This window comes from Nilaparvata lugens, chromosome 7, assembly GCF_014356525.2.
Source record: "Nilaparvata lugens isolate BPH chromosome 7, ASM1435652v1, whole genome shotgun sequence".
Classification (NCBI taxonomy): domain Eukaryota; kingdom Metazoa; phylum Arthropoda; class Insecta; order Hemiptera; family Delphacidae; genus Nilaparvata; species Nilaparvata lugens.
Window position 1 is genome coordinate 53,288,736 of NC_052510.1, and position 21,908 is coordinate 53,310,643.

The 21,908-nt window shown below is 34.2% G+C and overlaps 2 protein-coding genes across 2 annotated transcripts in view; one reads left to right on the plus strand and one right to left on the minus strand.

Moving 5' to 3' along the window:
• Positions 1-387: 387 nt before the first annotated feature.
• LOC111055547 (LYR motif-containing protein 2) lies at positions 388-6,525 on the minus strand. The gene is made up of 3 exons (XM_022342765.2): positions 6,244-6,525; positions 4,420-4,560; positions 388-577 (listed from the first exon to the last, which is right to left on the minus strand). Exons 1-3 carry the CDS (start codon positions 6,271-6,273, stop codon positions 491-493), a joined length of 258 nt encoding a protein of 85 aa, XP_022198457.2. The 5' UTR covers positions 6,274-6,525; the 3' UTR covers positions 388-490.
• A 29-nt stretch (positions 6,526-6,554) lies between these two features.
• The window catches only part of LOC111055543 (molybdenum cofactor biosynthesis protein 1), a 44,248-nt gene continuing 28,894 nt past the window's right edge, over positions 6,555-21,908 (plus strand). The window contains exons 1-3 of the mRNA XM_039433151.1: positions 6,555-7,442; positions 10,001-10,133; positions 11,676-11,843. Of these exons, the coding sequence (XP_039289085.1) occupies positions 7,332-7,442; positions 10,001-10,133; positions 11,676-11,843 (412 nt within the window). The 5' untranslated portion in view covers positions 6,555-7,331. The remainder of the gene's footprint in view (positions 7,443-10,000; positions 10,134-11,675; positions 11,844-21,908) is intronic.

Below are 21,908 nucleotides of genomic sequence, written 5' to 3' on the forward strand. Positions count from 1 at the left end.
AAAACATATTTAATAAGATCATTCTTTGAGAAGAAATAAAACAATTTTAATGAACTTTACAATAAATTTGATCGTAATCGAGGTTGAATATTTTTAGAACTTGTAAAATATTTAATATTTTAAATTGTAAATAAAAGAAAATAAATACAAAACTAGTTTTTTGACTTCAAGACATAATGCAAATACTATTCTAGTTGAACAAATTATATTCTTCAAGAGGAAAACGCTACTTGTTCTATATTGTAATAGGTACTATGTTTGCTCAGGTACTTAATACATTAAGTTGCTACAAATTACTAAGTACCTACTTTCCGGATCATTTACACGTTACTTTTTGCTAGAGATTACAGACCTGGATTTTTCAGAATTCAAATAATGTAAGCTGATTTTCCAATAGATATTTATTGTTTAAAAGTATAGACAATTTACTAAAAATTATTATTTACATAAAAATTACAGTAATATTATTTTTATAAAATAATCATTGACGTCAACTTGCTGCATGACTAAGCTCGAGACTTTTTCTAAGATCGTCCAGTGATTTTTCTCCGTGTTTTATTAGCATTTTGATCTTAAACTGAAAATAAAAAATAATTTAAGAATCATAAATTGAATGATTGAATTGGGTAATTTGCTATGATAGTGTTTAAAAACAATTTTTTCAATAATAAGAGTGATATTTGGAGCGGTATTACAGAATGATACTAGTAGAACTGGTATCATGAGATCAAGTAGTAATAGGTTGAAACCAAATCCAAAAAAACACACATGTACTGAGGCTCTCACGTCCAAAGGATTTTTATTTTCGTAACAATATATTTTGTGAGAAGTCAATTTAATCTTTAATTGTAAAATTTCGGTGCTATCGATTTTATCATTTGTTAGGGAAAACTTCTGGTTCAGGCTGAAGACAATGTAGTAATAATTAAATAAATGTTTAAACAGTGGTGATAATAAGATAGTTAATGATATGGAATAAAGTTCATGTGGTGACAAATTTCGGTTTCAAATTATGGAACCAAATGACAGACCAAAGAGGGTAGTACACCTCCACCATTCAAAACTTATATTTCATCAAAGAAAATTTTGGAAACGTATTTTCGGACTGACAAGACATAATTTGAATTGAATATTATATGCCTCAGTGGGAGACCATTAATTCTGCAAGATACTGTGAGATCCTAAAAATTTGCGAGAAGATTCTTAGTGAAAATTCATGCGGAATAATAAAAATGGAAGTCAATTTGTCATTGACAAAATATTCAAGGGGATTGAGGTACAGATAGGATTTTGAAATAATGGTTCTTTGTTGTTGTTTTTTCATCTATAGATGAGGTTGAACAATATTGCATTTTAAGCGCTGATGATTTATTCATTTATTAGACAATAGATACAATGCAGGTAAAAACAACAGGCATTCGCCCAAAACTGCTTTTAATAATTTTATGATAAAATGTCACTAAGATCCTTTCTTTCCGATTTTATTTGTAAGGATGAGATTGTCGGGATTCATAAGACAGGGAGGAAGACACATGAAGCCTGATACTTCAGTTTTAGTATTCATGACAAGAAGTATTAATTAGTTATTATTTCGCACACTATGGCTGTTGTTCGACAGATTTTAAATCAATCCTCCAAGAAGTAGTTGAGAAATTACTTTTAAATATAGTGTATATGCGTGTAATAATAAGTGATATGGAGACGAATTTTTCCCTATTTTTGACATTCCACATTTAATGAAATCCTTGCGAAATAATCTTCTGAATATGACTTCAACAACTCTGACTTCTTGAACTTAGATCTTTATGGGACCATTAAAGAAGTTTTTGGGAAGGATAAGAGCCAGTCTTTGTGATTAGCAAGAAAATTGACAGAAGTGCACATAAATCCGAATAGATTGCAAAGAATGAAAGTAAGTTTGGCAATGCAAGTTTTAAGTCATACAGTGGCGAGTGTTATATGCACTCTATAGGCCTACACACATGTCAGTTAGACTCTACTGCTAAGGCCACTGCCGAATTTATTGAAGCTTGTAGCACTTTTTTATTTATTCAATTGAAGCTGCAGAATTCCAGAAACACTGACAATCACAAATTCACAATATATAGAAAGGGTCGGTAGAACAACTGGACTTGATAGGAAAATTCCCAAACATAGTTGAAGGTATTACCATACTTAATAGAGAGGAAAAGATATAACTGGAACATGGAAAGTGCTTCAAAAATATCCAAATAACAGTCGAAACATTCCTACAATATTGGGACAGTTATAAAACAATTTCCGCCATATTTATAGCCACCATAAGTATAAATCAAGATTGTCTTGAGAACTTTCCGTCAACAAGGAGGCAATTCCGTGAACCCGACGCTAACAAAATCTGTAAAATCTTTCAAAAAATTGGCATGCCTGAAATAGATTCAACACAGTGACAGAGAGAATTGTGCTGAGGACTTTGATGTCATGTTGACAAAAATGTCTGACAATCAATATATTTTTGCGAATGAATTAGAAAATGTTGCAGAGAAGACATTAAATTTGGAGAGAATTGGCATAACCTGCTCAGAGCATCAGAAGTAAACGCGCTCTAATATGTTTGTGGTTATTTACTTGAAAAATGTCTTGTTATTCACAAATAAGTGACCTCTGCAGGAGAATCGAATATCTTTGACTTGTCATCAGTATTATTTTAGACATTTCAAAGCATACTACAGCAACACAGTGGTTTTTATTCCAGACACTGTGTTAATTGACTTTGTAAGTGTTATTGAAAAAAACATTCATTACAAATATTTCAATGCTTGCTCTGGAAAAATGTAATGTTGAAGCTATTATCTCTCTTGGAAGAGGTTCCATACAGTCATCCTTGTGAAAACTTTCCAAAGAGGAATCTTTTAAAACTTTTTGTAAGGATGATCAAGATTCCAAGAGCCACATCAAAGGAAATAGGAACGAATTAATCAAAATAAATAAATTGCAATGTGAAATGTAAGTTGGAAGAAAATGCTCTATTTGGTTATAGTAGAGAACGATTCAGAACAGGATGAGAGATGTGCTGACAAAGGGGATTGACCTGTTGCATGACCAACAAGGTCAACATCACTCCACTCTGGTTTGATGTTCTTTATTATACCGCACTGCGCACTGCGCGCTCCCCTGATCTACCACCTAGGCTACTATCTCTTCACCTACCTGAAGATGCAATGAATGGAACGATTGATCGAACGTTGATTGTTGATTGAACGAACTGATCCAGTGAAGAGTGGTGGTGGGGCAGGTGGAGGAAAGGGTGAATAAGGGAATGGCGGAAAACTAAATTGACATCTCTCACAAACTATGCAGTAGCGTCGACAAATCTCAAAATATTTATTTAGTTATTTATAAATTGATACATACAATATCATTCGCAACTCATGAATGATTGGGAAAGGAACAACAGGCTCAAAGCCCAAAACTGTTCTTTTCCCAAATTTAGATAGAATTTATTGACCACTAAGGGCCGTTTGCACAGTCAAAGCTTAAACTCGATTTAATCAGCTGGTGCCATAATATGAAACATATTATAACAAACTAGACTTGATACGGATTTAATCCAGTTTAAAATGAAATTTAGTTTAAACTGTCACTGTGCAAACGGCCCTAAACAATACAATAAACAACTATTTAACAACAGATAATTTTCAGCATGGAAATAATAATATTCATACTAAAAATGATATTTTATATTATACTATCCTTCTGTAGAACCTTTAATTCTCCCCTGAAATCGAAATTAAGCATTATTGTACTAAAAGACTAGAAGACTGATTGTTTTATTTCATTAGGATTAAACCGTTTGAATAGATGCAATGATTTGAATATAAAACAAATATTTTTGTTTACTTTAATCTCATAAAATTTTTAGCAATACCTATTTAGCTCTGAAATTAAGTTAGTATTTTTGAAATGAGAGGTATGGTGTACCATTTACTCCCAATATTATAACCCAAACCAAAAATACCTTCATCTATTTAGTACCAAAAACATTCAATGTTTTACTGAATAAGTGTGCTAAGTTTGTAAATATGCGATTACTGAAAAGGAATTTAAAATGTTGGATGAATAATGATTTTACTTTAGATGTAGCATAATGAACTTCATAACTATTTATTGTTTTGTTTTAAGCCATTTTATATCACTTTTCTCCACTTGAAAAGTCCAGGTTGACGATATATTGTACTTTGAAGTTTAATGTTAATCTTTTGAGATCGGAGCCTTTAATCATTTAGTTTAATATTATAATAATATTTAGTTGTTAATAAATTTTTGTAAAAATAACGTTCACTGATGTATATATCTATATTTGAATTGAATTTTTGAGTATGGTAGCTTGTTTTGGTTCAATAATCATTTTTCTATTCTATTTTTTATTAGCATGCTCACCTCGTCTGTTAAGTTGATATTTTTCTTGTAATCAGATCTCACCCAATCCTTCATATCTTTCCTATCACTGGGATCTGGAATCTTTTTTATTGCTCTCAAAGTATCTCTATAAAGCTTTAGAACGTGCTGTCGCAGCATAAACTGTAATAAAAAACACAGGTAATAAAGTGCCACTGTAGTGATTAAAGTGTGACTGGAAACTGACAAATTTACATGGGAACCACTTTTTACTAAGGTTTGCAGGAGGCCCTCAAAAGTTGTCTATCTAATTCGGAGGAGGAGAGGCCTGCTGATGCTATACATACAGTATTTGCCAGCCACATTCAGTTTTCAGTATGACATCTTGATGTGGGGACATTCGGCGCATACGAAGAACATACTCCAGCTCCGCGAAAAGGTTTTCTTGTAATAACATTTAATGAGTATGATGCACACTGCTATCCCATATACCAGTGATTGGGCATCCAAACCGTTCATGTCCTATACTTGTCAGTTCATGCCATCGCTCCTATACATATCAGGTAAAATATCTGCACAATTATTAAAAGAGAGAAAAGTACATTTTCATGAAACTCGAGCTGAGGTTAACTTGGATGTGCCGCATTGTGTCCAATCGAAAATGAAGGGCAGTTTTCTTCAACTGCCTGCCAAACACAGTTAGGGCGTGCCCAGAGTATTAGCTAGAGAAAGAACGCATTTTCAAGGAGATTCATTGGAAGGAGCTTCTATCCGTTATAGGATTTTTCTCAATAAAAACTTGTAGCTGTGACGGCGTCCCGCTGCCTATAATTTACATATTTTTCTGATAAAAACTTTGCTGGACTGTAAAAGCGTGACGTTGTTTATAGTTTACGTATTATTGTTAACTACTTGACATGATCTATCCAGGAAAACCTGGTTTTGATTACAACAATGGATTCAATCTATATGCTGATAGTTTGAAGTGAATATCCAATGTCGTGATCGGGCCAGGTCTTTTTGGATAGCTTATGTCAAGTAATTAAACGCATAATACAAAAAATGTAGGCAGCGACAAAGTCCGTCGAAATTGAATTTAGAAGCCCTTTTCAATGAGCCACCTTGATATTGAGTTCTTGAATACATTGACTGGGCGCGCCCTAACTGATTTTGACAGGTATTTGAACATTCGCATAGCCAACACTGGAAAACTGTCCTTCACTCAAGCGTGGCACATCCAAGTTAACCCTCCCACTAGTTCTATTTCCCATTCATGTAGGCCACTTAGAGCAAGTTTGACATTATCCTAAGAAGTATTATCTACTAGGAATCTTTAGTTACGGTACAGTCTTCCTATATGGAATTGTGCAGATGTACCATTTGTCTTGGAAAATCTCTTCCGATTTGCCTCAATTATTGTTAACCATAAAGACATCATAACATGGTTAGGTATCGTTGCTTAGGGTGAGTTATTAGTTCCTATGTTAAGGTACCACTTTGCTAAGTAGGAGTGTTTTGTTTCTCGAGTTATTCTCCAAAAGGGTTTTTAAATTTCAAAAAAAAAAAAATGACTTATCAGATAAGTAGGACAACACCGCGTGAGTAAGTATAGTTATGAAGTGGAAAAAATACTTATTGCCATGTTAAAACGTTATTATCATGGACTCTCGTCCATGAGAGTTGGGCGAAAGATTCATTCCACTTTGAAGTGAAACCAGAGCTCAAGTGTACCAAGATTAGCGATAATTGATTGGTGATAATTAGCTCCTTTTACAACAATTTTACAATTGGACTCTATTTGGTATTCCCAGTCTATAACAACATCAAGTAGGCTATCGAGTGGGAAATATAAGTAAAATTTCTTACCTGCTTCAAGCTCAATGCTTTATTTGCCATGTTTATTAGTATAATACTCCGCTGTTCTTGAGCACAAATCTTATTTTCTCTAAAACTTACATTTTGCAATATTTAGATAGGTACTAAAAGAATTATGATGCTGTTTTTAATATGATTTAATTATTAAACAAATATAATATGAAATTAATACTATTGAAAGCATCTTCTAATAAAAGTATTTGATTTTTAAGTTTTGAACTCAATTTATAGGTTATATGGTAAAGTCAAGTTGAAAATGAAAACAATTTGTCACAGCTCGACAGCTGAGTCAAAACCACAGCTGTTTCTCTCTAGCATGTTGCAGTTGTAACAAGTTGTAGTCTGCTCGTCTGTTTTGTTGTATTTGTTTTTGATAGGGTTAGAAAAATTTGGTTCACTGAAATTTAGTAGAAATAATTAGGATTTGGTATTTGGACAAACATTTAGCAATATAAAGTTTATCTTATTTATATCATGCGATGTATTCAATTTTCTTCTCGTAAAATAAAAGCATAAACTGTCTATAGGAGATTTAGCATTATTATTATTCTGCGATTTCTGATCCGCAAGCTCTTCAATTTTCAATATTACATAAGAACTAAAACGTTATGTAAGTTATATATTTCTTGTTTTTGAAGGTCACTAACTAACAACAAACTTTGATCAATTTGCTTGTGGTTATAAATAGCAATATTGTAACGGCAATGATAGTAGAAACGTGGTGGGCAACTTGTTGAAGCGGCACAATATTTATATTCTCTACTCCAATATTTCATTTTACTTTGTACTGTAAGGTATTCAACTGTAACACTAGAACCTTTATGACTTAATCTGAATAATGTACATAGACTATACCGTAATGTTTTTAGATAAACTTTTACCAGAAAAGAGTATAAATTACCCACAAAGTTCTCAGAAAATGTAAAAATATAACTTTGGCCTAAAATAGTTTAATTGTTATGTCCAGTGAATAACTGACTAACTTGAGTGGAAAGTGTATTACAAAGTGAATAGGACAAGTTACATTAAATCATTTTAAGTGAAAATTGTACGAGACTATAGTTGTAAATTAGAAAAATATGGCAATTCAAAAGTCAATTCTTAGATCAGGATTGTCATTTCTGTCATCTTGTGAAAGAAGATTACTTTCTAGAGAAACTGGAGTTATTACATCAAAATGTTCAATGCAGGTAAGCTAACTTTCAACTTTTTTAGTTTTAGATTTTTCATCATCATAGAACATAGATACAAGAAACATGTGAACAAATCAGATATTTAATTAGACACAGGTACTGAGAGGTGATAGCTTGGTGGTATGGGTGATGTAATCTTCATACTTAATAATATATCCTTCATAACCTAAGATCTAGATTGACTGTGTGTAGTGGACCTAACTTGGTCCTTGTCGTAGGGGTTGCATGACGTTTAGGTTATGTAAAAATAAACAGTTATTCGGTTTTTTCTACTTAGTCAAAACATAAAGATACCGTTTAATGAGAGGAGAAATAATACCTAGATTATTTGTCCCTGGTCAAATATTTGAAAATATATGATCACACAGCTTTCATCAAGATGGTTTGTAAAAATATCAAATTTGTTGCTTGAGGCTCAGATAGTGTTTTGGTTGGTTCAAAGTATTCCCCCACAGAAAAGAATGATGAATCTATAAATTAGTTTTTTATTTTTTCCCAGAAATTCCTGTCATCAAGGCTGTTTACTCTACCAGGCAAGATCCAAGATGTTGTACATTATCAGGGCTAGTACGGAAAAAATCCTTAATCTTACACAGTCTGCATAATGGGATTTCTACTTCACTTTTCCTCTGGTGTTATATAGGAGTGTTTTTCTTCTCTTCTCTTGCATGCAACGGTGGGAGAGCAAGATAAATATTGGGCCATATGAATAAAGTTGAGCATTTGCTTATAGTTCTAAAATATGGAGCATTTGCTTCATTCTCAATGAATAAAAGTGAGCAAAACCTTTTGCTCATGCTCATCAAAAAAATAGTTTGAGCATTTACTCAAAAGTAAAAGCTTATGTACAAAAGTGTATGAATAAACTGGAGCATTTGCTCAACTTTTGAAGCAAATGCTTTAAAAAAGGTGAGTCTAGTCTGGAGCAGCTTTTCACCTTTTGCTCATAGTAAAATGGCTCAACTAATTCGTGTGAGTAAAAGGAAACTCTGCCAGATACGATCACAACCAATAGTTGAGAACTATAAAACTCTTTTTAGATTCAACCATGATAATATATATCACCATTATCCCTACAAAAGAATAAATACAAAAGATGAGCTACCTTTTATAAATATAGCCATCACAAAATAGGAAATGGGTATTTAATAAGATGAGAGTGCAGACGATTATAAGAAGGCTATTGATATTATAAGAATATGCTGAAGATTATTATAGAGATGAAATTTTTTCACGCTATTATTTAAAAATTCTGAACTCAATAACCTAAAACTCAATTCATAATAGAAAACAGAGCAGACGACGCAAACACAAGCGGTGCCTCCTACTTGCATATTTAGTGCTTCCGTGAGCTATAAAAACAAAGTAAGGCCACAAAAGCGAATCAGCTGATGAAAAATCTTTAAAATACGTGAGTATTTGCTCCAGAGTTCAGGAGCATAAGGTAAAGCTTATTCATATAAAAATGAGCAAATGCTTATGCTTCTTCCTGATGCTCATGAGCAAAGACCTTAAAGATGCATAGACTCACATGCAGCGCTAGTGGCGTACTTGGAATTGAAATCGGCCATGAGGGGGCAACCTATAAGATTATTACATACCAATGCCTTTGTAATCTATAATATAACAAATATATAAATATAATATCTAGTGCTAAAATACCCCAATGGCGGCCTTCAATTTCGAGTACCTAAGAGCTATCATTGGGAAGGCATAGGCATTGTGGGTCTATATCTCTTTAAGGTCTTTGCTCATGAGCAAAACCTTTTGCTCCATGCTCTTGCTCATGAGCATTTGCTCTGGTTTTATTCATATGGGCCATTCTCTTAACTCAATTAGTATTCTCAGTCTGATGAAGATAGGTCGATATAGGTCCAAGTTGCTTGCCAAATCCAGGATCCTCAGAGCTTTCTTCTGCTGGAGCAGTACATCTTTACAGTCTGCTTCATGAACGCACAACCGAAATCCATAGTTACCGTAATGTGGCTATAAAACAAAGCAAAACACACCTCCATCAGATGCTTCCTGGAGGTCAATGGCTTCAGACGTCTCAGTAGAAAATGGTGTGACTACTCCAGCCAAGCTTGGTATCCAGTGTAAAGCCCAATAGTTTCACTTCTGTAAGACCGTTAAGCTGGTCCCGACCAGGAGTGCATGTTGTCTCCTGGCGTTTGCTCTCATTAAAAATGAGTTTCCTGTTTCAACATGTTATACCTAACTGTGCAGTTACGAAATATGCATTTTTCATTAAATTATTTATCCATTTTTAAATAGGCCTCTCAACTTCTTTATCTCTAGTACAACACACGTACATTTATCTATTTATTTATATTTTTCGCAAAGAAACACTATCATTTAACAGAAGTAATCTTCTTTTTTATTAGAATACCAAGGTATAGCCATATAGGAAACAATAAAATTATTCATAGTTCAATAGTATAATATAGGAAACCCCTCAACATATATCCTAGAATAGGATATATCCCAGGCTCAAAAATTAGCCTGTCTTTAATTCATCCGTTGAATTTTTCTCAATTGTCTACTGTATTTTTCAGTGCCACACCAAAGTTCTTTCTCGGATAAAGCAATTAGAGGATCAAACGACAGTATCTCCAAATCTGACTGATACCTTTGGCCGGCAACATACCTACTTGAGGATCTCTTTGACAGAACGTTGTAATTTGAGGTGTAAGTACTTTTCTAAGTATTGGCATCATGCCAACTAATACAGTAATAAATTAAGTCTATATTATAAATTACGGACAAAAAGTAGATTGTCGGTAGCATGAAAAATATAACTAATTCCTTGTGACTAGCCTAGTAGTTGTTAACTGCTCATTTGCGCCTTCTTTCATTTTATTTAGTGGTTGTGTCTATCACGTGTCTTTATGAACTGTTAAATTTTAACCGTGATTAATTCCACGAGAACCAATCAGAGAAGCCGTCTCATCAAAAAGGCCTTCTCTGATTGGTTCTCATGAAATTGATATTGGTTAAAATTTAACTGGCTTTTGTGCAACCGGGCCCTAAACACATTAATCAGTATCATAAGTAGTAGTTCTGTGAACAGTAGACCTCGCGCTCAGTGAGTTACATTGACCTGTTGTTATGTTTTCTCAAAAATTTATAAATAATTTATCAATTAAAAATGTCTAGAAAAAAACATAAATAAACATAGAGCTTTCTGTCCTATATCGTACCGTGACGTGTCGTCCCGGAATGTGAGTGTGAGCGCTGTTATCAGATCTGGCTGCAACTGTCTACAACATTGATGGAAAGATACAATTTTCAAGATGTTCGATGTTTTTGAACGGGTAGTATTATAGTCAACTGTCTACTAACGTTAATGGAAAGATAAATTTTCAAAATGTTCGATGTTTTTGAACGGGTAGTATTATAGTCCACTAGACAGCTGATTTATGATGAATAATTCTATAGCCTGATTTTTACGGTAATATTGGCGTATGAAGGAGGCTCCTTTTTCCTTTTATATTATCCTTGAAATGCAAAATTTCCAAAAACCTTGTATATATTCGTCGACGCGCAATATAAAAAGGAACATATCTGCAAATTTCATGAAAATATATTACCGCGTTTCGCCGTAAATGCGCAACATAAAAACATATAAACATTCAAACATTAAGAGAAATGCCAAACCGTCGACTTGAATCTTAGACCTCACTTCGCTCGGTCAACTATTTTTATAATGAGATCCTAAATGAATTTTTTTATTTTCATCCTAATTTTCGAAAGAAATTCTAGTTTTGTAATCTTGGGCTAGGCGCACACCAGTTAGTCAAGGCAAGACAAGACACGTTTATTCACAATACTTCACATAGTTGCTTATGACGCAACACACACCGATTAGTCATTGCAATTAGACATGCCTTCATAAGCAACTATGTGACGTATCGTGACTAAACGTGACTAGTCTTGTCTTGACTAATCGGTGTACGCCCAGCCTGAATGGAGATAGCCTATTAAATGATATGGTCAATAAAATTCTATTCTATGTACCTCCATTTATATTCAGGTCCGGTAGCCTACATAAATTATGAAAGCACTGTTTGGTTTACTACAATAGGATTTATTATTGCAATTTCAAGTACCTTTTTTATAGTTTATTGACTCACAACGAGTAAACTGTATAATACACTTACATTGACTTGAAGCTTATGAAGATTGGGTAGTTTGGTAACAAATTCAGTAATTATTGCTTAATAATTTCAGGTCAATATTGTATGCCAGAAGATGGAGTTCAACTCACAAATAAGTCCCATTTACTGACCACTGATGAACTCATCAAATTGGCAGATCTGTTTGTAAGGCAAGGAGTGAATAAGATACGACTTACAGGAGGAGAGCCCACCGTTCATAAGGATATTATTAATATAACAAGTAAGAATAATTTTCTAAGTATTTTTTTCAAACAATGAAATAATAGTCTTAAATTTTTATTTTCATTGTTATATCCTATTCGGGTTCTATCACACTAAAAATCTGCATGCTCTGAACAACCTCTGATAACTGGAACATAAATGCACCAATTGGAAGATTCTTTCTTCCAACGTATAGGGTAGATATACGGGTGAGCATAAATTATTGAACACATTTCATAGGTGAATAAAAAAATAACAAATGAGTGTACTTACATGAATATTGATTTATTGAAAAGCCAATTTCAAATAGTTTTATTTAGAACACATGAAAAGTTCAACAAATTTCTACATGAGCACCTTTTGTTGCACGTAAAATATCTAGACGATATTCAATTTCACGCCATACATTGTCGATTATTTCTGGAGTGATGTCCTGAATTACGGCTACAATTCTTCGTTTTAGTTCGTCAATATTACGTAGCTTCGTTGCATACACCTTATTTTTGACAAATCCCCAAAGGAAGAAATCGAGTGGTGTAATATCAGGGGATTGAGGAGGCCAGGAAATCGGTCCATCGCGGCCAATCCAACGTTCAGGAAATTGTTCATCCAGGTAATTTCTAACATGTAAACCCCAATGTGGAGGTGCCCCATCTTGTTGGTAGTAAACATTTGGCTGTCGATATTCGATTTGTGGTACTGCATACTCTTGTAGCATGTCAAGATACGAAGCATTAGTGACGGTAGGCTCGGCGAAAAAGAACGGGCCGATAACGCCATATGCAGCCAACGCACACCAAACATTAACCTTGGGGCTATCACGTTCAACCTCTTGAACAACATGAGGGTTTTCGCTACCCCAAATCCGACAATTATGACGGTTAACAACACCGTTGACATGGAAGGTAGCTTCGTCAGACAAGATAACCTTTCTTAAAAAATCATTAACTTCTTCAACTTTGTTCAGAATTTCGACAGCGAAATTGTACCGGCGTGGTTTATCGTCTTCTTTAATGTTATGCAACAATTGAATTTTGTACGCATGCAATTTTAGGCGTTTGTGTAGCACTTTCACAATTGTCGACTGCGGTATGCCAAGTTCTAAACTCGCACGACGAGTCGATTTACTTGGGCTTCTCAGAAATGCTTCCCTTACTCGATCGACTACTTCCTCGGATACAGTAGGCCTGCCAGCACCTTTCATGTGCAAAACATTTCCTGTGTCTTTAAATTGTTGATACCAACGTTTAATGGAGTTGTTAGAAGGAGGATCACGGCCATACTCTAAACGAAAACGTCTTTGAACAGTAATAACCGATTTGCTTTCGTGAAACCACAGAACGCACATAGCTTTCTCCTGCACGGTAGCCATTGCTCAACTGAGGCTCTGTCACCCCCCCCCATTGAGCCGACTGTGTTTCGATGAAGGTCATCACAAATTATAGCAGGTACATCAACGTTTGCCACAAAAATAGGCGCGCTACTATTATTTGATATTTTTTTATTCACCTATGAAATGTGTTCAATAATTTATGCTCACCCGGTATCTTTGAAAATTCTTATCACTTTGATAGCTGGATTCTGATATTTTTATATGTGGGAAGTTTATTTGTTATTATTAATTAAAATTTTACTATTATATTATTAAAATTATTATTTATATATCTTTGAAAATTCTTATCACTTTAATATCTGGATAAAATTATTATTTATATATCTTTGAAAATTCTTATCACTTTGATATCTGGATTCTGATATTTTTATATGTGGGAAGTTTATTTGTATGGATATATTAGAAAGACAATAAGGCAGGTTTCCTATCTCGGGATTTAACTAAGTTCTAGACTTTGAACAGCTGGAGTCAGAAATTGACTTTCCGAAACGGGGCGTAGTCGCAGTTTCTATAACAATCTTTATTCTCTCATTTCTATAATTGGAAACGTTTTTCCTTAACGAAATGAAACATTCCTAAATAATTCAAAATAGCTGAAAATTTAGACTATTTTCTCTTTATTTTATTTTGTGTTCAATTTTCTAGATTTTCGAAATTTAATTCAAACGTGACTATAACAATAGTTAAGGAACTGGAATAACCAACCGGCTTTTTAAAAAGAATTATTTATTTCAACATACTAATACATCTAATACATGGTTATAAGCGATGTACGCTCTACGAGCTCTGGCAACAGACTGACTCGAAAAAGCAACTAAACTAATGGCTAGTAAATAACAATGCATAGCTACATCAGCATTATAAAGGGGGTTACCAAATGTAACTCCTCCCCCCCAAGTGTGAAGCTGCCCTCAGCTTCAAAAATAAAATAGTATCAAGTCCAAGTACAAAAATTAAGTATTAGTTACATGGCAATCTTGGATACATTTGTTGGGAATCGGTATTAACAATATCGTTATCCACGCCAGAATTACAATTATTTGAGTTAGAAATGGACAGTTTTTGCCAAATTATTTCAATAAAAATGAATATCAATAAAATTACAACCAAAATAAATAATATAGTAATTACAACAATATAGATGATTCTATTGTCTTGGAGAGGTAATTCATCAATAATATCAAGTTGTTGAAATTTTATGTTTGCAGTATGTACTTCATCAAAACTAAAATTAGAAATCTTCTTATTTTCTATAAGTTTAGTTGGCACAATAACTTCATTTTCCCAAAATATGTTGGTCTGTAATATCCAATTAAAGTCTCTGAGTTATCAATTTTTAACAATTTAGTTTTTCTGTTTGGAAAGAGAGTAACATTTTTCTTCTTGGCAGAACTGTAAATTATACATGAACTTACATTAAATAATATAAAACTATCAATTATGTTAATATATTTCACTAAAGAAGACCCATCTTTTAAAACTAATTTATTACATCCATTTAAATCTCTATCATCTAACAATTGTTCAATACATAAATTTTCAATACGACTTATATTACTACAATAATAATTATCATTGATAAGTTCGCAAGTTCCAAAAAATAATTTATCATTACGGAGTACAAAAGAAGGATGTACAATTGTTGTTACAATTTCATTTTCTTGAATGACAGGATATGACAACAGGAAAAATGTTTCATAAATTGCCGACTGTAGCGGTACTTCAATGAAATAAGAAATGTGGTCTTTAAACATTGCACAATGGACTTTGCTGAGTTTCCATATTACACTGACATCGTTTGAAATGAAGCTAAAATTCGAATTTCGGTGCATGAGAAAAAGTTCATCGTGAGAAATAATAGTCGAGTGGAGTACATTCAATTTACAAAATTCTAAGCTGTTACAATATCAGAAATTTTATTATTTAAAAGCAAGAGAGTCAAAAACAATGAGGATTGCTGATTAAGTTCGATTCTGTTTGATTCATTATACAATGAATTAAAGTAATTACTGATTTTCATATTATTTGATCGTATTGTTTTCATTTCATTGTTGAATTCCTCCATTAATTTATGATTAACAGCAAATTGTTTTTCTACATTATTACTAAGATGGTATTCGTTTGATTGCACAGTTTGTAAAATTTTATCATATCGTTCCTTATCGTTAGCGTCCATATTACCAGTGAGCCAAGAAAGTGCAGATCCTACACTATTAAAAAGGCCTCGTTTTTGTCTATAATTAATTGATTGGATTTGATTTAATTTACTCTTCGTATACTTTAAATTTAATTTCATGATGCTTAGGCGACTCTTATCAATATCCTTATTAGCTAAAAAATCAATAAATGTTTCTATATACTTAATTCTAATCTTAAATAGCTAGTACTTATTTTATGACATATGTGTATGTCGTGTTAACAATAAAGGAGTTCTGAATTTTAATGGGAGCAACACCGGAGGATTTGCTCAGATCAATCATTTCATAAGGTGCTGCTGGGGCCAGCAACAGGAGAAGTAGGATTGGTATCATCGTGTCCTGTAACACATAAGTTCTTTCGTTTCACCAGTTTTTTGGGGCGTTTCATTCTATTGGGGTGTACTTTAAATGGGCGTTTCTGAATTGCTCGAGGGTTCGTAGCTAGTTTATCGTCTTTACTGTAGTTTACTTTGAAGAATTTCGGTTTAGTTTTTTTGTTAAAAGTTGTTTTAATGTAAGGTTCTTTTTCAATTTCTACATCCTTTTCACGATTGACATTCAGTTGTTCAGTGCGTATTTGTTTTTCGGATTCAATTTTATTCTTTATCAACTTGTGAACTAAGTTCATTCTTTCTAAATATTGGTGAGACTGTTGTTCTGTCACCAAAATTCCGTAACTCTGTTAACAAAAGGATTGTTTGATATGCCATAAGTTATTTCCATGGGAGTCATTTTCAGAGTTGAGTTGAGCGTATTATTAAATGCTATAACTGCTAGTTTCATGTTTGTTTCTGTTGAATTGTTTTTATTCTCCAATTGAATTGCATTTAGGATTTCGATAAGCGTAGAATGAGCTCTTTCAATTAAGCCCTGAGAGTCTGGGTGTCCAGGAGTGACATAGTATGCTTCAACACCGTACAATCTCAAAAAGTCGCGTAAACCTGCATTGTCAAACTCACGGCCGTTGTCCATTTGTATAATTTTGGGTAGGGGAAAAGATGAAAAATAATCATTCAGGCGTTCTTGAATATCGATTTGGTTCAAACTTTTTAGGGGATGGACTGTTAATCGTTTGGAAAAACAATCAATCATTGTCAAAAACTTTATTTTATCGTATTGGAAACAGTCAATTTGTAGTTTTTCAAATGGTTTATCTGGAGTAGGAGTGACTTTATATGTGACTCTAACAGGTTGTCTATCATACTTTACTTTCAGGCATACAGCACACTTGTTAATGTAATCTGTTACGTCTCGTAGCATTGATGGCCAGTAATATCTTCTTCTTACCTGATTATACGTTTCATTGATACCTCTGTGGTACGTCTTTCCTTCATGGTGATTTGAAATTATCTGTTTTTGTTCATCAGTATCCACTATATCTAAATTCATTTTCTTATACCTTTTCAGTTTTATCGAATCGAACGTTTCTAATAACACATTTTTAAAATTGTTGAAAATTTTCTCGTACTCATCATACAAAACACCTTCTCGCGAACAGAAAACTCCATATACTGTTTTTGGTTTCAAAAACTCAATACATTTATTTTTCATGTCATCATAATCGTTAGCGTTCCTAAAATAAATGGTCAATCGTCTTTTACCAAAATTTTTCTTAATTGAGGGGCTTGGTCACCTCTTTCAAGAATAAGTTGGTTATGCTCAATATTAAGCAACTTATCATCATCAGCTATAACTACCTGTTCATTTGAGCTTTCTTGCGAGTGTATCGTAGCTAAGCTGCGATTATCGTTCTCGGCTTCTTGTTCGTCATCATTATTATCATTACTCACGATATTCTCACGATCAATGTCATCATAAGCATTATTATTTACAAAGTTTCCTTGATTAGCATTATTTACTAAGTTATCATTACCAGTATTATCATTCCGCTCGCCTAATGTACCTATTCGTTGAAAAAAATCTTCGTAGGTACTACTATCTATCGAGGGTACGTCAGTGTTAGTATTGAACCTTATCAAATCGTCTATACTTATATCATCATATTCGTGGGGGTCATCATTAGTATTCTCCAAACCTTGAAAATCATTCACAAAACCTCGAAAACCATCCTCGAAACCTCGAAAACCATTCTCTTCATTTTCCATCATAGTGACGTCATAAGGACGGGACAAGCATCCGCTACAAAGTTGGTTTTCCCTTTTATGTAGGTAATGTCAAAATCGAATTCTTCTAACAAAAGTTTCCATCTTATCAATTTGGAATTTGGCTCTTTAATACTATGAAGCCATTGGAGAGGTTTGTGATCAGTCTGAATTAAAAACTTACGTCCATATAAGTAGGGCCTAAAATATTTACAACACCACACAATAGCCAATAGTTCTTTTTCTATGGTTGAAGATTGATCTCATTTTTGTTCAATGTCCTTGAAGCATAGGCAACAGGTAGATCTTTACCATTGAAAATCTGTGAAAGCACTCCTCCAATAGCAAAATTGCTAGCGTCAGTAGTAACTATGAATTGTTTAGAAAAATCGGGTAACTGCAATATTGGACTGTTTTGTAGCATTGTTTTCAGTTTTTCAAATGCATTAACGTACTCCTTATTAGAAATGTCAACCTTGACATCTTTTTTCAAAGCTTGAGTCAGAGGCTTAGCGATTTTTGCATAGTTTTTGATCATTTTTCTGTAGTAACCAGTCAATCCTAAAAATTGTTTTATTTGTTTTTCGGTTTTGGGAATCGGGAAGTCTTTGATTGCTTTCAATTTGGCGGGATTTGGTTGAATTCCTTCTTCTGAGATTACATGTCCTAGGTACAACAATTCTCTTTTGAAAAATTCAGTTTTATCGAGCTGTATTTTAAGATTGTGTTCTTTCAATTTTTTGAAAACGGATCTCAAATGTTTCAAATGCTCCTCTAAATTGTCAGAGAATACAATTATGTCGTCCATATACACTAAAACATTCGGCATTCTAGCAAATAGTATGTTCATATTACGCTGAAAAAATGGGGGTGCATTTTTCAATCCAAAGGGAAGCCTTAGAAATTCGAAGTGGCCGTCTTCTGTTGAAAAAGCTGTTTTTGGGACAGACTCTGGGTCCATTTCAATCTGATGGAAACCAGAATATAAATCTATCGTCGAGAAATACGTAGCTCGTCCTATTTTTCCAAATAGATCTTCAATATTTGGTAGAGGATATTTGTCAGCTATAGTTTTTTCATTGAGTTTTCTGTAATCGATTACCATTCTAATTTTCTTTTGACCAGAAGCATCCATTTTCTTGGGAACTACCCATATTGGAGAGTTGTATGGGGAGTTTGAGGGTTGAATTATTTTGTTCTTTAGCAACTTTTCTATCTCAATTTGAACGTCTTTCTTGAAAATTTGAGGGTACCTATAATTTCTTGTGTATACAGGATTGTCATCAACTGTGTTGATTTTGTGTTTGAGTAAGTTCGTCGACCCTAGAGGGATATTTTCAAGTTTGATTATTTCGGGAAATTTAATTACTAAATCAAATATCTCCCTTTTCTCTTCATCATTCATATGATCTGTACGCAAAGTTTCAAAAATCAAATTCTTCACTAATGCAAAATGTTCGGGACTCTCGGTCACTGATTCATTAGTTGGCTCATAAATAGTTTCTATCTCATCTATTTCCATGGGTTCAGGACTGATGGTCATGAGTTCATGAGAAAACGCTAGACATGTACATTCATCATTAACTATATCTACTATACCTTCTTCAATACTAAATTTATCATTTGTTACAGGTTTAAGCAATCCTCGTCCTACATTGGGAATAGACCTAACTGGGACAGTTATCACATTAAAACCTGGTTTCAATTCAATTTCGTTACTACTAGAATTCATTACAAATAATAATTTTTTCGATCCATTATCATAATCTAACGTCTTATCCTTGAAATTAACATTGGCATTGAGTACACTTAGAGTTTCATGTCCTAATAAAATGTCATACTTCTTAGAAAATTCAAATAAATACATCTTAATTCTAGCACACATTGGAAACACTTGTGACGAGTTCATAAAAATATACTCATCTCCTTTTCTTTCACCAGCAGGTGTCTTCACGATAAATTCTTCCTTAAATCTAGTCACATCAGGTGGTACAATAGCGGGATTTATATAGTTCTTCACTGATCCAGTGTCAACAAGCCATTTTAGATTAGAATCATCGACAAAGTACGGGAGGGATTTGTTGATAATCTTCAACTCGAACTGATTGGCGGGTCCCCCGAAGGAGCTGGGCCTAATCCTAAAAAACGGTCTGCCAATTCGTTTACAGCTGAAGTGAGAGAATCGATTTGAGTTTGCATAGATTGAACGAAACTAGTTTCATCAAGTGGAGTGACATTTACGTTAGATTCGTCAATGCAATTTCCTTCCATATAATGAACATCGTGGAACGAATTGTTCCGTGCAGAGTTGTTACTACGATTGGTTGAAACAGTACGCATTGAGACAGTATTTTGAGAATTCCAATTTGGAGACTGTCGAACGTTTTGTGCACCGCCTTGGAAATTACGAAAGTTACTGTTGAAGGATTTTGGTTGGACAGTTTGAAATTGAGACTGCTGAAATCTTGCGTTAAATGGTACTAGATTCTGTTGAGGCTGTTGAGATTGGATTTGTGGAGGTTGTTGGAATTGGTTGTGTTGAAACCTATATTGGTTAAAAGGAGCAAAAGTTTGCTTGAAGGGTTGTTGGAAACTTCGAGGTGAATACTGCCTGAATTGGGGAAACACTGATCGCGGTTGAAAGAAGTTACGCTGCCGAAATTGAGGATTGATAACTGCATTATCAGACACAGATTCCGTAAGTTTCAATTGATTTAGCACAATACTGCAATCACTGCGAAGGGTGTCGCGGGCTTCGTCCAAGTTCTTAAGCTTGTAGACTTGGAGATGAGCTCCGAGTGTTGGATGAACACCGTGAATAAGTGTCCTTACAAGTGTCATGTCAAGTTGTTCAAGAAGGTTTTTGAGTAAGTCGCCGGATACACCGTCTAATTTGTAGCGAGTAACTACCCTGGTTCGTTTTTCGTTTAGTCTGTCAAGAAAGTCAAGGGGATGTTCATGTTGAAAAGTTTTCATGATAGCAATCTCTGCTATGAGGTCTGGAACAGTACGTTTATCGGAAAAGTGTTTCTTTATGAGTTGAATAAGTTCGATTACATTGGAGCACTCACTATTTTGAACTACGCTATCAGCTGTGCCTTCTAAGTTGTGAAGTGCAGCGGTATACAAAAGCCAGTGGTTCTGGTCACGTTGAGTTTTTTCGATAGCATCATTACAGTAAAGTCTGAAAAGTTCTTCAATGGATCTGAGAAATTTGGGAATTTTATCAGGTGTCCCATCGAACTTGGGAATAAAGTCCAACAGATGTTTGGGGATAGTTGCCATAGTGGAAGAGTCTAATTTGGAGGGCTTGATGAGTTGATTTGAAGCAGAAGAAAGTGAAGCTGAGGTAGAAGAATTCATTCGTTACTTACAGTAGCAGCAATGGTAAGAACTGGATTTACTTCCGGTTGTTGGATGAAAGCGTTCCGGAAGGAGTCTGCCAGTGTGGTTGCCAAGATGAAAGGAGTCCGGTGGCGTGGTTATCCCGTGTAGAAGTTCCGTTGAAGTTGAAGGTTCACCTCACTTAGTCCTCCGATAGGTTCCTTTTCAAAGTCGAAATAAGCGATCGCGACACGAATCGGAAAACTAATATTGTCAAACGAACAACATCGGAAAACTGCGCGAGGGTGGTTCGGGCGCCAGTTAAGGAACTGGAATAACCAACCGGCTTTTTAAAAAAAAACGTTTAGAACTCGTATCACTCGAGTATGTTTTACATTGATCGGATTTTCCTCTTAAAAATGTTGGGTGCTTCAAAGAAGTCAATTCGATTAGACAATTTATTGCCAACTTCAATACATCTCTCCAGAGGGGAGGTACAGCTTCTTAGGAAAGCGTGAAGTGTCTCAAATTTCGTGGAGGAACAACAACTCCAACTTCTCGATCACCAATATTCACTTGCCCATGAACACATTTATATAAGAACATCGCACCAAATTTGGTTCTTCTCCATTCCAGAGATTCAAATTTCACGTTCTCGCAGAATTGTCTGTAAGAGAGTTCCTCCATGTCTGGCATGAGTCGTTTTAATACAAGATGCACAAATCTCTGAACAAATTCAATTTTCTTAGATGTACATAGTCTGTCTCTGTTCCAAATAATAGAAGCATACTCCAGATGACATCGGACAAGTGAATAATAGAGTGTCTTCATTGTGCAGGGATCCCTGAAATCTCTTCCAATACATCTCATAACTCCAAGTCGTCTTCTTGCCCTTGCCACAATATTATCAACATGCACAGTGAATAGAATTTTACTATCAAAGGTAACACCAAGATCCTTCATACTTTTGATGCGCTGAATATCTAGCCTATAATAGATTCAATTCTTCATCGATTCATGACCATCATTTGTTGGATAGCATAGGCTTTGTCATAGAGAATTTTGAG